This window comes from Chelonia mydas, chromosome 1 (assembly GCF_015237465.2).
Source record: "Chelonia mydas isolate rCheMyd1 chromosome 1, rCheMyd1.pri.v2, whole genome shotgun sequence".
In the NCBI taxonomy this organism is placed as follows: Eukaryota; Metazoa; Chordata; order Testudines; family Cheloniidae; genus Chelonia; species Chelonia mydas.
The window spans coordinates 183,654,800-183,674,764 of NC_057849.1; the positions used below are offsets into that span (position 1 = coordinate 183,654,800).

A 19,965-nucleotide genomic window follows, 5' to 3' on the forward strand; every position below is an offset into this window, starting at 1 on the left:
TATAACTTTGTCAAACTTTAGCAATTTGAGCTGAAATTTTCTATGCTATATCTGTTTCAGGTTGATTTTTTTTTTTAATTTCTGCGAAAATGGTTCATTCATTTGAGAATGAGGCCAGGGAAAAATACATTTTGCCCATTTTAAAAGACAAAACAATCTGACATTTTGTTTGAAAAGTTTTGGATCAGGGACTTGAAATTTGGTAGGTGGTGGCCTGTGTGTCAGGATTGTGCATTTTGCTGAACCCATGAAAATCTGCCCAAATTTGGTCAAGTTATAAGCCTTTGAAAAATCATAGTTCTCACATGCTCAGGAGAGACTTCTTAAATTTTAGCAGCTAAATACCCCAGAGATTCCATATGCACTGGGTATATGCCAGCCTGGGGCTGAGCAGGACTTTGCCTGAAATTGCAGCTCTGGGTTGCTATAAACTGTGCTACATCCGGGTTCCTGAACTGAGAGCAGGAAGCCTGTCTGTCCTGTGCTCAGTGACTCCCTCTGGTGACAAACCAGCCTGATACAAATACAAAAGGGGAAAAAAAAGCTAGACCTGTGGAGTCTTAAGGGAGGAGTAAGCTGGGGCAAAGACCCTGTAGGACGATCCTGGGACTGGAGACTGAAGGGAGGGGAGAGGAAGACTGGGATTGAGAACCAGTGGAGTGGGGGAAGGAAATAAAGGGAAAAGGGAGACAGATCTAACAAGGTTCAGGGGGTCAATTGGGACTGACTGGACAAAGACTGTGACAAGGAGCTGAGACGGGGGAGACACTGAGATTCAGCAAGGAGCCCAGGGATGGAGACGGGGACTGGGTATGCGGGGGCAACTGAAGACCACGGTGGGGTGGTGGGGAAATAGATTGGATGAAAAGCCAGGAGGAAGGAACTGGAACTAGCAGAGCAAGGAGACTGGCGAGAAGGAGCTTTGGGGCTAGGACTGGGATGAGAAGCTTTGAGGAATGGAGTCTGAGACTGGCTAGGTGAGGAGACTGGGATGAGGAGCCAGGGTGGGGAAGAGATGTAACTTGAGACCAAGGACATGTTGGGTAGGAGGAGGCAAAAGGAATCAAGCTGGATGGGAATGTGTAGACGAGTCTGTATCCACTACAGCATGCTTCCTTCCTGAGCCTAGAGTGGAACCCAAAATTCCCGAGTCTCACCATTCCTCTGCTGGCTCACATAGAGGATGACAACCTACTCCTGCTACCAGTTGAACAAACCTCTGCCACTGTGATGGATATAAAGGTTTCCACCCTGCTGATAACCTATGTGGGTGTCAATATGATGCCACATGATGGAATAACTATTGTTTCAGTTCCTTTAAAAAAAAAAACACAAAAACTAAAAATTACACAAACTGTTAAAAGAACATTACTAAGGTTACACTGAAAAGTTAGGAAATGCCAGATTTAAGGTTGCCTGTGCAACTTTAATTTGTCCACCTTATGTGTATGCATAATGTTAGTCTTTTGTTATATGACTACATACTATTTTTCCACAGGACCACTGCCTCATTCAGTGGCGTATTATGTGTAGCATTAGAATCTTAGTAGTTAGAGACAAAGATTTTAAGTCAATTTCCTCAGGAAGGACAGCATATGGTGTGGTCTGCTGGTTTGAACACAAGGCTATGAATCAAAAATCTCCCAAATTCCAATCCCATCTCTGATATGGACTTCCTTTGTGACCTTGGGCCAGGAACCTAGCATCTTCCTTAAGTTCCCCTCTCATAATTTTTTTATCCCTATCGGGTGTTCTGTTCTTTATTTGATGAAGATTGCAGTAGTGCTGTGAGCGGATATTACACTTAATTTTACAGACTTCTCCCTTGTCTGTATCTGACTGCATCAGTGACGAATGTAAGCCCAAATTCTACTTTTAGTTACACCAGTGTAAATCTAGTATATGTTAACTGCACTGAAGTTGATACGGTTAAATATTTTTAAATATTAAATACTAAGTCTTTAAGGTGCCACCGGACTCCTCATTGTTTTTACCATTATCTGTTTGGCCAAGTCAGCTTGATAAATTAGCATGCTTCACTGAGTGTTGTACTCCCTAAAATTCATTCCATTGTTGTTACCTATTTGATATTTAAAGTAACAGACCTTGATGGAGTATGGAAAACGACCACAAATCAGCTTGTTGAGAGTCCAGAGACAGAAAAGAAAAGGATGTGTTTACTTTCCCAGTTGGAAATTCTATTGCTGGACAGCCGTAATTCAATATATTTGGGCTGCAGAGAAACAGCCCCTTGTGACAAAGTACTGGTGCAGTACATTGCTCACCCTTTATTCTTTTCAATCTGATTTATGGTAAAGACATTTGGCTCCCTCAGGTGATTGGATTACATGCTATAGTAGGGGGTACCTCTGTAAATATAGAAAAATATAATCGGGTACCTTGACAAAGAGCCAAAATTCTCATTGACTTCCTGGGAATATCTGGTGTGTTTCCTCTAGGAAAAGAATACACTAACTTTCAAAGAGGGGATGCTAAAATCCTGTTGACTATTGGAGACCTTTTCCAGAGTATAACATTACTGAACTTTGAACTGCTTAGAATAAAGTTTAATCTCTGGATTTCTATATGTATCTACAAGTTAAACACTTCCTAGACATTGGAGAAATACCAGAGTTGGCGAAGAATGATGTAGAAGAAAAATTCAGATAGCGACATAACCCAAATTAGCTCTTGTCTATAATGTACAATTTTTCTGTTGGGGAATGCTGGAAAGTGTATACCCCAAATTCTGTACTCTGGAGTCAAGATCTTACAGTTCCTCCTAAGGATAATCAGTGGCAGAAGCACTTGAATATCCCTTTGCAACCTGTTTGTAATCCTTAAAAAGCAAATATAGTACTTCATGCTTCATGAACTTTTTACTATTTCCTTCAATTTTGAACAAAATGAATATAAATCTACACTTCAGATGTTCTAAATGTGATTCATTATGCATCATTCATATGTTTTTTAGGGATCTCCCAATGTGTGCACTCATTTAGATGCCTAATCCAACTTTTAATGTGTTCCAAACTGGGAACTGGCTCTATTTAACCCTCTGTTATGTGTTCTGGGAATCTATCCACAGGACCAACTCTCTCTAGCGCTTGACTTAAGGAATACAGAACATAGTGTCTGCAAGCAAAAAGCTTATCCTAAATTTAACTGTACCAGTAAACCTATGCTATAGATATGGAAACATGAAATCTGAACCTACTTTGTTATTCCTAAAACAACAGCACCAAAGAGAGCTTCTATAAAGTATGTAAAAACATCCTGGTCTTCAAGTCAATTAACCAGGATTTATCATCTAATGCACATAATTTAGATATGTTTGGAGTCTAAAGTAGCAGTCAATCTGTTGCCCAATATTAGTATGATTTAGTATTTAGACTTACAATGAAGATTAAATAGATGTTAAATAGAAAGCAATTAAATTCTGGGGAAAAAATCCTATGTCAATTTGTCAAAAAGGTAAAACTAAAAAAAAATAGTAGACCTATAATTTAATATTTTCATTTTACTTATCTGACATAGCATTCCTTACAGTGATTCCCATGTAACTATTCCTCTGTTTATCTTGAATGCAGTAGAAATATATCTTTTAAAAAGCTGTTTGTTGTTTGAACATAGAAAAAGTCCACAGCAGTGGTTTTAAAGTCCAAAACAAGTATTTTTACAGGTTTACATAATTGTGAAAACTGCCCAAACTCTCCAGAGTTGTTAACGTTTTGGGCTGAGACCAGCCATGAGCCTTTATCTCCCAGAACTGAAAATGGGAGACTTAGGATGGAATGGCCATCTCATTCTTTTCCTTTAGCATCTCTGCTGCTATAGTATAACATTACCTTAGGAAATGGTAAAGACTATATTGACTAAAAGAAGTGAAATGCTTGGCTCTTGAAATCTATTTTATAGTGGTTGGTCTAGTTAACTAATCTAATATGACATTTTTAACACACCCGTGAACAATTATCTGATGGAATTTCCTAGGGTATATTTAAAGAATAAGGATGAAAATAAATTTCATATTGTGAAACTATTTGACTAGATGCTGCTGGAACATTGTCACTTACCCTACAAGGTCTGCAGAAGGGAGTTCTCTCCTGTGCTCCTTGGGGAGTCCATGGGGAGAAGAGTCCCTTTTGTTGCATGCCAAAGCAGCTAAATATCTTCTAAGTTAGATGTTCACAAACTTCTCAAAACGCAGCAAAGTTAGTCATGTATGTGCAGAAAGCATGGCCTTCCTTAGCTGGGAACTCTGTGGGCTTAGTGAGAAAATACTGTGCAAAGTGTTCTGCAAGTGCACACAATTGAATTATGACCAGTCAAAAATCGTGTCAGATCAAAATCAGTTTTCACCTGAATAGTCCAAGGTGCTTCCCAGTGAGGGCTATTTCCATATTCAAACGGCCGAATTGGTTCGATTCAAAGTTTCTGATAAAAGGTCACCTCTGAGCAGAGACTAAGCCTGGAAAATCAGTCCAATTAGTGGAAAATTTGAAGTCATAAGGGACTCAAAATAGAGAATTTGCAATGGAAATGTTTATGCAACTTGCTGCCACACCTGCTACAATTCAATTGATGAGTAATTACTGTATTTTATAAAACCTGTATTTACAAAAACGTATTGTGTACTAATAAAAATATGCAAAAACTGGGGGGAGGATTGATTGAAATTAAAATGTTTTTCATGTATTAACCCATATGGAAGAAGTAGAATCTTTGAAATAATCGGAACACATTCTGTAATAGACTCTAATCTTTAAAAACTCAGTACACGGGATTTGTGAATGACTTTAACTATTGTTCCCTTCACTAGATTTAATATCAGAGGAACAGCAATAGGTGATAGAATAATGAGGTAATTCAGTATCTTCCTCCCTCTCCCCCTTTTTCTTCCTTCTGTATGATGGATTTACCAGGTCCTCGTTTTCCACATCTAACCAGTTTTTCTGTTAGCTGTTACCACTTTTAAATTTGCCAGACTTTGGATGCTGGAAATTGTAGAGCAGATTGCTTGATGAGTTATATTTAACTGCATGCATTGCATGGAAACAGAGTGAGAAGAAATTGCTGTGTACAAATTTAACATCACATTAATCTCTTTAGTGTGTGCCATAAAAATGATCATAATGTAAAAAGTGTTTACTCATGTAGAACAAACACTTCTTTTTTTTTTAAACTTCATTAGCTTTGGCACTTGTATTTTGCATGTGCCACCATTGATTTGGCTTGTTTTGTATTGGAGAACACTTGGTTCTGGAGTAAGATTAATTAGCACTATTTAGGAATACATTATTCAAAGGCCTGTTTTAATTTTTGGATGGATCAATTTATGGAACTGAGCATAATTTTTATAGCCAGGGTTGATAGTGCACATTTAGGAAGAGAGACACTGGTTTTGGGGGATGTTTCTCCACCTCATAAAGTTAAAAAATGTAAAAGCACTTGAGATGGAATACTCTTGTCTCTCTCAGTGCAATACCCCAGTGTGTTAATTGTAGGAAGACTTAAGGTTTCTGACAACTAAGTTTGGCAGTAGGCCTTCAGGGAGAGAAGCAATTGTGTGAGTTAGTGCCAAATATAATAGATGGAGATTAAGTTAACAAATGGAAGGAATTAATTTAAAATGACACAATATTTTTATAGTTTCATGAATGACCAGTTGCAGGATACACATCTGAAGGGGTTAATTTATATGACTACCCTAGAAAGGGTATCTGCCTTTCTTATATTAAGGTCCCTGCATACAGTCACACACAATGTGTAAGAGGGTCCAAAAATATGAATATCTAAAGGAAAATAGTGTGTCCCTGTCTTTCCATTGCCTTTATATTTCAGTTTTAGTTACTACTCTCGTGCAGTTGGCTAAAGGTCTGTATTCAAGGGCTTTTGTAATCTGTGGAAAGATGGGTCCACATTCCATGGTAAAAGCCACTGTTCTTGGAGTTCTATAGCACCCCAGTGTTACAGACTGCAAGTTCTGTGTCAGCTTGAGGTAAATGTATAGAATTAAATATGAAAATGAATAATGCAATCAGTGTGGAATTTTTATAGTATCTAATTAGTTGATTGATATATTGTCTTCCTAAAATTTCATCTTAATTGTCCTGTAGATTTTAATATTGCCACAACTGTCGAGTTTTTTGCAACTGAGTAGGAGGTAGTTGAGAAATTGGGCACCTGGGGAGGCAAGGGAAATGAGTATCTTGGGATTGAGAGATAACCACATCATGTTTCTGCTGAAATGATCAACAGTGAAATAGTCAATGTTGGGACTTGAGGCAAGTCTGCACTGTAAAATTAAGTTGACTTAAGTTACGTCGATGTACAGCAGGGGTGGGCCAACTACGGCCCGGGAGCCACATCCAGCCCTCCAGACATTTTAATCTGGCCCTCGAGCTCGCTCTGGGGAGCAGGGTCTGGGGCTTGCCCCGCTCCAGGCAGGGAGCAGAGTCTGGGGCTTGCCCCGCTCCGTGCGGCTCCTGGAAGCAGCAGCATGTCCCCACTCCAGCTCCTAAGCGTACGGGCAGCCAGGGGGATCCACATGCTGTCCCTGCCCCAAGCTCCACCCCCTCAGCTCCCATTGGCCGGGAGCCACAGCCAATGGGAGCTACAGGGGCAGGGCCTGCGGACAGGGCAGTGCTTAGAGCTGCATGGCTGCGCTCCACAAAGGAGCTGGAGTGGGGACATGCTGCTGCTGCTTCTGGGAGCTGCTTGAGGTAAGCACTGCCTGGAGCCTGCATCCCTGACCACCTCCTGTGCCCTGATCCCCTGCCCCAGCCCTAATCCCCCTCCGAACCCTCGGTCCCATCTCGGAGCACCCTCCTGCACCCCCAACCCCACCCCAGAGCCCACACCCCCCAGCCAGAGCCCTCGCCCCAACCCCCAATTTCATGAGCATTCATGGCCCGCCATACAATTTCCATATCCAGATGTGGCCCTTGGGCCAAAAAGTTTGCCCAGTCCTGATGTATAGTCACTGCAGTAATGAAGTCAGTTTTGCATGTCCACACTATGCTCCTATTGGTGGTGCGCCATATGTGTCCTCACCAGGAGCACTTGCACCAATTTAACTGTCAGTGTGGGGCACTGACAGCTGGAGCCCTGCCGCCCGGGGCTAACAGCAGGAACAGTCTGATGTAAGCAACACAGTGTCTTCACGGACGCTGCGTTGACCTAACTACATCAACTTAAGTGTTATGCCTCTTCTGGAGGTGGAGTTATTAAGTCAGTGTTGTTGGTGCCTTACATTAGCGGGACTGACATTTTAGTGTGGACGCTTACAGAGTTAGGTCGATGTAAGCTGCCTTAGATTGACCTAACTCTGTAGCATAGACCAGCCCTTAATGTGTTGTTAGGATTCAAAGTTAACATGATTGGGGCAGTTCACACATCAGAGCTGTCTTAACAAATAGGAATGTGTCATTGCATTGGAAAGTTCATAATTGGAAGGTATTCTTCACATAGAGGCTCTTTTAGAAACTATTTGAAACCTAGAAAACATTTTTTTTAAATCAAAACTTAGATTTCAGGGCAAAATTCTGAAGCAAATTCCACAGCCGCAAAATAATGAAATTCATGGAGGCTGCTTGCACCCATGAAAACAGGGCTTTACTTGTCCAAGGACTGGGACGGCAGTGCAATTATGCTGCAGCTTGGGGAGGTAGGAGAGTGTTATGGGAAGGGAGAGAAGGGTTTAATTCAAAAGAGGAGAGGAAGAGGAGGCAGGTACACTTCTTAGCAAGGAAAAAGAGAACAGAATATTTTGGTGCTCAGTTTAGATTCTCTCAGGATAAATAAAGCTCACCAGGGTAAGAGTTGAGAATTTCATTGGCATTGTAGGAAAGAGCTCTGTAAAGTGTACTTCCTTTTACAATATTAATGAAGTAACTATGTCAGTGGAATCAATGTATGTCAGATACAGCAGCAGCTTTTCTGTGCATAATCTGTAGATTCAAGAGGCTTTTAAATTGAGTATGTTTTTGAGGGGACCAGTTATAATCTGTTTTCCTTCTTTTAAAGCATGTCCAGTAATCATTTCTGCATCCTTTAATAATAAATTTAGCTGTTTTGAGATTTATGCCTTTCTAGGTAACCAAAAGTCCTCAATAATATGAATCCGAAGTGACAGCTGAACTCAGATCTGTGACCAAAAAAACTTCTAAGGAGCACTATGTAAAATATTACACTGGACCAAATGTACTGGGTACCCAATTATGCAAAATTCATTGTAGGAACATAAACACAGAATTTTCTGGATGGAAATCTTAGTAGATTTTAGATGAAGACTCATTCGCCCCCCCCCCCCCCCCCCCCCCCGTAAGTGTGTGTTTAAAAAAAAAAAAAAAAAAAAAAAGTGAAGAATGTTCTATGGATTTAGGTTTCACTTTTTCTTCCTCCACAGTTTTTTGGGGGTTTTTTTTTAGTGGCTGTAGAATTTCTTCTGAGGCAGCTGTTAGACTTGGCTATAGATAAACTGTATCATCCTCTTGTTCAGTTTTTTCTTCAGATTTACATTTAATGGAAAAATCCTAATGCTTTTATACTACAGTGATAAATACCTTGATAGGTCATTCATTCTTGGGCCTAATTAGAATAGTTAAACCCATATTTTGGGGTTTGAAAGGACAGCATAATACAATCGCTTTTGATAATATTTTCAACTGGAGGGTGGTGCAGAATGAGTGCTTTCAAGTGCATACACGTGATGAGGTTTGGGCACACAAGTTCTTTTGCGATTAATACAATGTTTTTATGTATATTGGTTGGGGATACAAAAAAAAAGCTGTGTTCAATTATTGTGCTTCAGTATAAAGTCCAGGGTAATAATACTTGGAACTTGACTAGCATCTTCCATTCAAGGATCTTAAAACACCTAATAAAAGAAACCACACAATGTCCCTGTGAAATAGATTAGTATCACTACCCTTCAGATGCAGCAACTTAGTCACAGCAAAACAGTGGCAGAGATAATAGGAATCAGGTTTCCTGACTGTCCACGCTTTTTTGAACCACTAAAACCTTTCTTCCATATCGTCATAAACATTCAATTTTGAAATTGCACCTTTTTTATGTGCAAGTACTCCAAGCTTTGAGTCTTTCACATAACCATACTCCATGAGTTGGTTGATGTGCAGTCAATTCCTTTTGATGATTTTGGCTGGTGTGTGATGTAATTAAAAGTGCATGATTTGCTAAAGCCTTAAAATCAGGCTGCATCTTCTGTTGTCTTAATCCATTATTACACTGGGAGATAACCAGTTCGTGGCTGTGTCTTATTTGTTGATATTTTCAGTTACATAATGGACATTTTTGTTTCACCTTGATAGCATTTTACCTATAATATTATTCACTTGCTTTCTAGACATACAGATTCCGTTTGTGACTGGCACTACTTCCGGGAAAGGTGTGATGGCCACTCCATTCAACCATTCTTTTCAGTAGCAGTTCAATCTCGAAAAACTACTTTTTGGGCTTAAATTTCTGCTTCCAAATCTTAGCCTAAAAGTGAATTGTATGGGAACTTTGTAGAAAGTCTAAGCTGTTTTTGAATAACATAACTTGGAAAAAAATTCCTTTTATGACCATTTGTTTTCAAGATTCAAATTTGGCTCTGCTGGAGTCAGTCTAGGAAAAAAGTGCTGTCCCTATCCAAGACTACTTGGATACTTCTGCTAAAATAATCAGAATTGAAATGTCTGACAATGATACTTACCTTCGAAATCTGATGAAAATTTAACACGCCATTGAGATGACTGAGGCACTACACGCCTTCTTGGGTCCTGTCCCATATACGCAACACAAACCTACTTTATTATGGGATGATATATCAAGGTAGCACTCAACATGAATAGAACATTGGTTTTGATTTTGTTATGTAGTTGAGACCAAAGAGCATCCCTGTATTATCCTAAAATAATGGCTTTAGCATGGTATGGGGACATAGTCAAAACATAGTTCAGTCTCTCTCTGTGTATAGGACCAAATCATTGTGTAACTGCATTCTGCAGCATAACTTTCTGTATTGTGAACAAAACCTTTTAAAGGTATTGTTGTTACCTGCAGTTTCAGTAAGACAGCATTACTTAAGGTTACTTTCAGATTTCTTCACAATCATAATGGCTAGAAATTTACTTCTAAAATACAAATAAATAATTTATATTTGGCAGCAACTGATGAGGTCACCAGAAAAGCGCTGTAACAGAGTATGTATCACAGATTACTTCCTGACTTCTCAGTAGGGTTGCCAGTTTTGATTGGACGTCTTGCTGGAGATTTCTTCACATAATCTTTAAAAATGAATCTTTAGTTCCTGGAGACTCCAGGACAGTTCTGGAGGGTTGGCAGCAACCCTACTTCTCATGTTCGGTGAAGCGTGTGCAATTTTTTAAAAAACAATTGTTCAAGCTCAGCAAAGATCAAAATTTGGAACATTAAAAAAATTGCACAGCATCTTACTTTCTCTGCTGGCTTTGTGTATGTGTGAGCCTACATCAAAATTTCAGATTGCTATCTAACATTTATATTTTTATATCATAACTGTTACCATTGTATCTGAAATTAAAAATGAACAAAAGCCCAGAACAAAAATATGCTGCTCTTTTTGTACTTCCAGGACAGAGATGTGTAACTTTTAAATTAAAACAAAACAATCTGTGCACAGAGCAGCAATTCTGGGGGAGGCTTTATCAAAAAGGTGTGTTCTCCCCATGCATCTGAAGCATCATTAGGCTAGGGCCCAGTCTGGTCTTGTCTGGCAAGGAGTTCTGTAGCCAGGGTCTCACCATCAAGAATACTTTGTTCCCAAAGCCTGATAGCCAGAACCTCCCTGTGAAGTGTAGTTGTATTAGCCTTACTCTCCAGATGGCCCCATTTCAGAGACAGCTAAATTACAGTCGATTAGTGCCTTTTCACTTAGAACCAGGACTTAACTTCAGAGGTGAATCTAAATTGGTGTTTGGAAAGCATAAGTGTGATTGATAATATGTGTATCACAGTGGCTAGGTCCTCACCTGAGAGGCGTGAGTGGAAGCATCCTGGGTGTGCCAAGGTGCAAAGGTGATTCTTGTATCTGTGGCAATCTGTGTGACCAAGAGTAGTAGTAAGACTAGCAAGATCCCCAAGACTTTTTTAGTTGTACTCAGCAAGTTTTTATTCCTTTGAAGGACTAGACTATCTTACTTGGGGTAACCCAGATTTAGCACTTTATCTGCAATGATAACCTTTTAACTAATCAGCTGATCCCCCACTCAGTGGTTTAAAAAAAAATTAAGCTAATGGTATAAGACCAGAGATGTACAAGCACCTCCTGGAACTGATAGAAGTCCCAGTAAGTGGCAGTTGAAAGGATAGCAGTACACACTTGAAAACAAAGGGCCCTAATGTGTTGAATAGATCTCTTTTCTTTCCAAAGCTAAACTGCTTTTTTGCCTGGTTGGTACTAGAATGGGAGGCAACCTGGTGTTCTGTGTGTGCCACCTGGAACTGGGGTACCACTGAGCCCTCTGATCCACCAGCCTGGGCTCCCTGTCACACTGTGCTGCTGTGACAAGCTGCAAAGCCCTCCAGCCTGCACTTTCGCTAGCATTCACACAGGTAGGGACACACCCAGGTGCAGTTACATGCAGGCTCTGTATCCACAGCTTCCCAGCTTACAACCCCAGGGCAGTACCATCCTGCCCTGGTCAAATCTGGGTCAGTATATAGGTTTAATACCTGGTCCGCCTCTCCCTCAATGTGAAGAGAACATTGCACATTTGTGGTAATCAAGCAGAGATTTTCCCCATCCACTCCAGTCAAAGCTCACTGGTTTGGATTAAAACATAAAATACATTTATTAACTACAAAAGATAGATTTTAAGTAGGGCTGTCGATTAATCACAGTTAACTCACGCAATTAACTCAACAAAATTAATCGCAATTAACAATTTATTGTGATTAATCACAGTTTTTATCGCACTGTTAATAGAATACCAACTGAAATTTATTAAATATTTTGGATGTTTTCTACATTTTCAAATATATTTATTTCAATTACAATACAGAATACAAAGTGTACAGTACTCACTTTATATTATTTTTATTACAAATATTTGCACTGTAAAAATGATAAAAGAAATAGTATTTTTCAATTCACCTTATACAAGTACCATAGTGCAATCTCTTTATTGTGAAAGCATAACTTACAAATGTAGAGTTTTTTTGTTACATAACTGCACCCATCATCAGTATGGAAGCATGTCCTCTGGAATGGTGGACGAAGCATGAAGGGACATATGAATATTTAGCGCAGCTAGCACATAAATGTCTTGCAACGCCGGCTACAACAGTGCCACACGAACATCTGTTCTCCCTTTCAGGTGATATTGTAAACAAGAAGCAGGCAGCATTGTCTCCTGCAAATGTAAAAAAAAACTTTTGTCTGAATGATTGCCTGAACAAGAAGTAGGACTGAGTGGATTAGTACATAAAGTTTTGCAGTCTTTTATTTTTGAATGCAGTTATTTTTTGTACATAATTCTACATTTGTAAGTTCAACTTTCATGATAAAGAGATTACATTACAGTACTTGTATTAAGTGAATTGAGAAATACTATTTCTTGTATTTTTACAGTGCAAATATTTATAATAAAAATAAATATAAAGTGAGCACTGTACACTTTGTATTCTGTGTTGTAAGTGAAATCAATATATTTGAAAATGTGGAAAACATCCAAAACTATCTATATAAATAGTATTCTATTATTGTTTAACAGTGTGATTAATCATGATTAGTTTTTTTAATCGCTTGACAGCACTAATTTTAAGTGATTATAAGGGATACAAACAGATTAAAGCAGATTACCTAGCATATAAACAATATACAAACTAAGCTTAATGTACTAGATAGAGTGAGAATCTGCTATTCATATCCAATCTAACTGATGGTACTGGCAGACTTGTAGATTCTTCAGGCAGAAGCTGCATTAGCTTTACAGCTTGGGTTCTTCAGATCTTCATACACAGGCTAGAAATCCCTTTAGCCTTGGTCTAGCACTTCCCCCAGTTCAGTCTTTGTTCCTAAGGTGTTTGCAGGAGTCTTCTTGTGTGGGGAGTGAAGAACCACAGATGATGTCACTCCCTACCTTATATAGCTTTAGCATATGGCAGGAACCCTTTGTTTCAAAACTTGGTTCCCAGACGGGTTTGTGGAAAAATAGACATCCCAAGATGGAGTCCAGAATCATGTAGCCTGGTCACATGTCCTTGTAGAGTCATAGCAGATATTACTTACAGGATGTCTGGAGTATTCTCAGGAAGGCTTACTAGGTGGGAGATAAGCTTTTATTAAGGCCCATTGTTTTCACTAATGGCTCATTGCCCTGAATAGGCCCTTCCCAACCAGCTATCTAGACTGAAAGCATCTTGTCTAGTGGGCGTCACCCAGGTGTAACTGCATTTGAAGTACAGATAAATAGTATTTATAATTTCAGATACAAAAATGATACATGTATACAAATAGGATAATCATGTTCAGCAAATCATAACTTTTCCAATGATATCTCACATGACTCGTCTTGTACAAAATGCATCATAATTATGCCATAATCATATTATAATAATATTACTATGATGACTATGGGTTTCAGTGTCACAGGATGCTTTTTGTTCATTTCTCTGTGTTCGCAAAGCTGATCTTTTCAAATGTGTATCTATTGTGACTGGGCAAGGCCAGATGGCTATAGAAAAGTAGTGGGAGATAAATATATTAGCTCCAGGCTAAACAAATCCCTGGTACCAGGATAAGTGAAATGGCAGCTGCTCCAGGTCAATTAAGACACCTGGGGCCAATTAAGATCCTTCCAGAAAGCAGGGAAGACAGCTAGGTTGATTGAGACACCTGAAGCCAATCAGGGGCTGGCTGAAACTAGCTAAAGCCTCCCAGTCAGTCAGGTGGGTGTGCATGTCAGGAGCTGTGGGAGGAAGTTGCGCTGTTGGAGAGGCAGAGTAGTACACACCATATCAGGCACAAGGAAGGAGGCTCTGAGGTAAGGGTGAAGTGGAGCTTGAGGAAGTGAGGGCTGCTGTGGGGGAATAGCCCAGGGAATTGTACATGTAATGTTTCTAAAAGGTCAGCTACCATAGCTGATACTATTAGGGTCCCTGGGTTGGAGCCCGGAGTAGAGGGTGCACCCGAGCTCCCCCCCCCGACCTTTGCCCCCTGATTAATCACTGAGACTGGGACATAACAGAGACTATGCAAGGAAGGATAACTTCTCCTCACCTCCCTTGCTGGCTTATGATGAAAATGGCTCAGTAGACTGTGACCCTTGTCTCTAGAGAAAGAAGGGTTACGTGCAGGGTCACAGTGAGCCTCTGAGGCTAGTGAAATCCGCCAGGAAACGTGGGACTCATGGAGGCAAGGACAGAGCTTTGTCATGCTGTACACAAATCACGTGTGTATATTTGTATTGACATATAGCTGGAGCACATAGCTCTAGTTACGGTTCCAGAAATATAAGTGTGGAATGCATAATTCTCCATAGTTTCCCTTTCTGTATAGAAGATGACAAATGAGCAGAATGTTGTTAATCTCTTGGGAGTAATCCAAAAATTCAGTAAATGTAAGAGTAGTGTTATATATCTACAAATACTTGAAGGGTGTAAACACTAACGAGCGGATAGAATTATTTAGTGTGGTACACGGCAAGACGGGGGCACATAATAAGTAATGGGATACAACTATAAATGGGAAGACTTAGCTTGGCTTCCAGGGAAAATCACCCAATAGCAAAATTTATTGTACTCCAGAAAAGTCTCCCCAAAAAAATTGGTGGAAGCCCCCATCTCCTGGGACTTTTAAAAGTACAGTAAACAAATCACTAGGAAATGTATCATCAGGAATAGTCCATTGTTAGATGGACTGGGTGACCCCATCAATTCTTTCCTCTCTAACTTCTATCAAATGTGGTTAAAATTTTTCTTCATTTTTTTTTTTTAACAATAAAAGACCAATCTAACTGGTGAGCTTTTTTTCTTTGGGGGGAGGGAGACGACGATGAAGACGACACTTTTTATAGTAGAATAAATTTTCTCTTATGCCCACTTAGCGTTACTTTCAGCTTTAGGATCCAGTGCTTCCTTCAGCAACATTTTCTCTCCATCTTTCTTCTATGGCAAGATTGAGAAGGAAATCTATAGACTGAACTGGGAGCGGAGATGACTAATTGGGAAGGGCAGGAGGAGCTGACTCTGGTTATGAAGTATGGAAGTAGCTCTAGAGGTGGGAGAGAGAGCTACTTCCTTCTGCAACAGACGCATGTTATAGAACAGTCTGAAGAGGTAGTGACTAAAATATGACACTTCATCATTTCTGGCCTACTGGAAGTTACTAGTCTGGTGGTGGCGGTTTCCTTCCCTATGGTTCTGTTGCCTATCAAGAATTCCTGCCCTGGCCAATTTCATCCATTACATTCCACCAGCAATCAGCACCTCCACCCACTTCCTACTGTAACTGATGGTCGAAGTGGAACAGCATACTCTAGTTCCACTCAGGGCATTGAGCAGGATGGCAGCAGCCATATGGAGGAGAAAGTGAGTGCTGTGAGCAAATCTCGGAGGTAAAAGTGTGACCATAGCTGGAGCTGAGGGGAAGCTGCAAAGGTGCAGCCAGGGGACAGGAAGATGAACCAGATGGAAGAACTCAAACAACCAGAATTTCTATAGCATCACCAAAGCTGTAGCTTCCTGGAGTCCAGCAGCCACAAACTAGGGTGTTTAACCTAGCTGCTTTCTCCTGTCACTTCAGGAAGCCTTTTTGTGTGGGTCTGCTGCTGCATTAGGGGCAGCTTCCCACCACAATTATTTTTTTTTCTAGCCTTCAGAACTAGCTCTTCTCCGTTTCCCAATCAGTACTATTAAACATTTCTTATTGCTCATTCTCATCATAGCAAAAACATTGACAAGAAACTGTCAAACAAAGGATCTTCACCATAAAGTAGGAAAAATGAGAAATGAAGGTCTATTAAAATGTAATAAAGGTGAAAGAAAACAATTAAAGGTTAAACTAGGTCTTTAATAATAGCTAACCTTTATATTAACCATTTTTTTATATATATGTTCACCCTTTAACACGTTTGGTAGCACAGGGGATGGGAGAAATTCTACAGGATTTTGAAAATATTCTATTGCAAAGTAAAGTTACATGTGAATTTTGCCTGCCTCTAGAGTTTGTATGTTTTAAAGAGAATGAAGAAAATAACATGACCCTTGACATTTCACTGTGTTGCATGTTCTTCCTGTTCTAAACCAATATGGAAAAGCTCACAATCTGTAACTTCAAATAATTGTAATAGTGTTGGTATCTGTGCCAAATTTGGGGAGAAAGGTTGAGTTTAAGTAGGCTGATTAAGCTGTTTGGTAGTGCTTTGTAGTTGCCCTAGTACACTATTTCGAAAAGATCTGTCTATGCAGACTATGTCTCTGTATGATGGTCTTTCAGTGGTGTTCTCTTTGTAATTCCTAGACGATCTGCTGTTGCTCGCATTCAGGAACTCTTCAGAAGAAGAAAAGAAAGGAAAGAGATGGAAGAATTGGAAACCCTGAATATTAGACGACCTTTAATAAAGATGGTGTATAAGGGACATCGGAACTCCAGGACAATGGTACAGAAATACTGCTTTAAGAAGTGCAGAGTTGATATTTTAGGCTGAAATAATTTAGTTGTTACATTGATATGCTTGCTAAAAAGGGATTGTGTAATACATTTAAGATATTTTTAATTGTACATTAGATCTGTAACCACAAAATTTGGCATTTTAGAGAAGTTATGTACATTTCTCATGAGACACTCCATAATGTGCTTGTAGTCTAAGCCTGCATGACAATGAGTCAGGTTTCCTAGGTTCTTCTTCGAGTGATTGCTCATGTCCGTTCCGCTGTAGGTGTGTACATGCCCTGTACACAATTGTCAGACATGTTCTTTTCACTCAGCAGTACCTGGTGTGGTGGCTCAAGCAATCTCTGCTGTTGCATGTCATTGCATTCAGGTTTAAGAAGGCGGAGCCACCTCTGACCCCGTTCAGTTCCTTCTCCCCACCAGTGACTGTTGTTGAAGCACTTTGAGTCTTGCTTGTAGCAAGATCTTCCTTCACTCCTTGTATATAGCCTGTTTTTTCCTTAAAAGTTAGCAGTAAGTTAAGTGTAGTATAGATAAATGTTAGTATTAATTTTCAGTTTTTAGGTCTTTTTTGACCAAATTCCGGTATAGGAGCCATGCCTTGCTCTCTGGGGCTTAAGTCCTGTTAGCCATGTAGCAAGGCAATGCTGGTCAGCGACCTGCACCCCAGCTGCTTATAATACTTGGGCAAGTCCCACATTAGTGACAGGTATCACATCTGTAAGGGATTTAAGCCCCAGTCTGAGGATAGAGTATCCAGGCTCAAACATCTCCATATGGAGGCAGCACTTCATCCACCATCAGAGCTGCCATGTTCGGAACGGGCTCGGAGTACTGCAGCTTTGGTATGGTGTGCCCCACCAGAGATGTCTATGGCATCTTGCTCTCTATCATCAGTACCAAAGTGGGGAGAGAAGCTCACCAAAGGCTCGGTACCTTGTTCGGCTAGATCGTTGGTACTGAAGTCAGCTGGAGGCCATGGCTCTGGGAGCGGGTCTGAGGATCTCTAGAGAAGTACTCATCTAAGAAGAGTGGATCATCGACTCTGGAACCTGTGCCAAGTCTGTAGAGGCCAACCCCTGAAGTATCCATCGAAAGACACCAAGGAAAGGAATCGGTACCAATGACACCAGAGGCATATGCGGCCACAAGAGAACTGCTTAATCTCTCAGTACCAGAGTCCCTGGTGGTGGTGGTGGTACGGAAAGGCTTCCAACCGGTACAAGTGCCTGTGTTTCCTACTTTGCCTCTTTAGGAGCATGTAGTACCATTACTTTCTACAGCCTCAGAAGCTGGTGCAATCGAGAGGTAAGCCAGCGATAATATACCTGGTACTGTCATCCCTAGCCTCTGGCTACTTATCTCTGGTTCCAAACGGCTCTGCTCCCCTATTATCAGAGGACTCAGGGTCATATTCCTCTGATTTGGAGGTGCAGTTTTTTGTGTCCCAATCTAGGTATGGTGTATATCCTCTGTCAGAGACTTGAGGGCCATGGATCTTGCATCAGTCTCAGCAGTGGCCTCCTCTAAGGGGGCAATGGCCTGGTCAAAGTTGCATCCCAGAGCCATGTCAGTGGTCTTTTTGGACACCATGGGGTGTCGTCCTCCTGCTAGGACTTTCTCTCACCCATATCAGTCAGTTTCCATGAAGGTACACCAAGAGCATCAACAGGCAACGTTCTCAGAGCCTGGTACTGTGATTGAGCAGCTAGAAGTCACTCGGGCAGCTCCCCAACTGCAAGACACGGAGCAGGTGTTACCTCAGCATCCTTGTGCATCCTCTTCCTCATCACCAGAGCCAGTAAGTGACTCACCACCACCAGAGTATTACAGGGCTCACCAGGATCTACTGAGAAGGGTGGCTTCTGTTCTGGATCTTCAAGCAGAAAAGGTCCATGAAAAATCTCAAACACTGTTGAATATTCTGGCTTCAGTGGCACCTTCCAGAGTGGCTCTGCTGATTAAGTAAGTCATTATGGAGCCAGTTAAGGAACTCTAGCAGTCCCCCTTTTCCTTCCCTCCCACAGCACATCTGGCAGCTGTCTCTGCTTTTCACCCCTCGGTAGATAATGGATTTCTTTTTTCCAACCCCTTCACCATCAGGTTTCTAAAGGGCTTGGACGGATTATTCCCACAGGTACAAGATTCTGTTCCCCCATCGGGTCTGAATGTCACCTACTACAGGACAGGCCCAACAAAGAAAATAACAGAACACCACACGCCATCACCTTCAGCCCCCAACTAAAACCTCTCCAACGCATCATCAAGGATCTACAACGTATCCTGAAGGACGACCCATCACTCTCACAGATCCTGGGAGACAGGCCAGTCCTCGCTTACAGACAGCCCCCCAACCTGAAGCAAATACTCACCAGCAACCACATACCACACAACAAAACCACTAATGCAGGAACCTATCCTTGCAACAAAGCCCGTTGCCAACTGTGTCCACATATCTATTCAGGGGACATCATCACAGGGCCTAATCACATCAGCCACGCTATCAGAGGCTCGTTCACCTGCACATCTACCAATGTGATATATGCCATCATGTGCCAGGAATGCCCCTCTGCCATGGACATTGGTCAAACTCTGGACAGTCTCTACGTAAAAGAATAAATGGACACAAATCAGACATCAAGAATTAGAACATTCAAAAACCAGTCGGAGAACACTTCAGTCTCTTTGGTCACTCGATTAGAGACTTAAAAGTTGCAATTCTTCAACAAAAAAACTTCAAAAACAGACTCCGAGAGACTGCTGAATTGGAATTAATTTGCAAACTGGATACAATTAACTTAGGCTTAAATAGAGACTGGGAGTGGATGGATCATTACACAAAGTAAAACTATTTCCCCATGTTTATTTCCCCCCCCCTCCTCGCCCCCCACTGTTCCTCAGACGTTCTTGTCAACTGCTGGAAATGGCCCACCTTGATTATCACTACAGAAGATTTTTCTCCCCCGCTGTCCTGCTGGTAATAGCTCACCTTAAGTGATCACTCTCGTTACAGTGTGTATGGTAACACCCATTGTTTCATGTTCTCTATGTATATAAATCTCCCCACTGTATTTTCCACTGAATGCATCCGATGAAGTGAGCTGTAGCTCACGAAAGCTTATGTTCAAATAAATGTGTTAGTCTCTAAGGTGCCACAAGTACTCCTTTTCTTTTTGCGAATACAGACTAACACGGCTGCTACTCTAAAACCTGTGTAACCTTGTGTAACTTTACTTGAAATGTTCCCAATAATATTAATGTTGTTATAGATAAGGGTGCAATAAAACCCAATTTAGTTTTCA

General features: G+C 40.8%; 1 protein-coding gene across 12 annotated transcripts in view; it reads left to right on the plus strand.

Annotated features, from left to right (window-relative positions):
- The window catches only part of DCAF6 (DDB1 and CUL4 associated factor 6), a 158,423-nt gene that overhangs the window by 129,956 nt on the left and 8,502 nt on the right, over window positions 1–19,965 (plus strand). For 8 of the 12 annotated variants that reach the window (XM_043538454.1, XM_037906796.2, XM_043538450.1 and 5 more), the window contains 2 exons: window positions 4,823–4,864; window positions 16,511–16,649. In XM_043538454.1, coding sequence (XP_043394389.1) covers window positions 4,823–4,864; window positions 16,511–16,649 — 181 coding nt within the window. The remainder of the gene's footprint in view (window positions 1–4,822; window positions 4,865–16,510; window positions 16,650–19,965) is intronic. The other 4 variants (XM_043538457.1, XM_043538455.1, XM_043538456.1 and 1 more) reach the window with 1 other exon arrangement.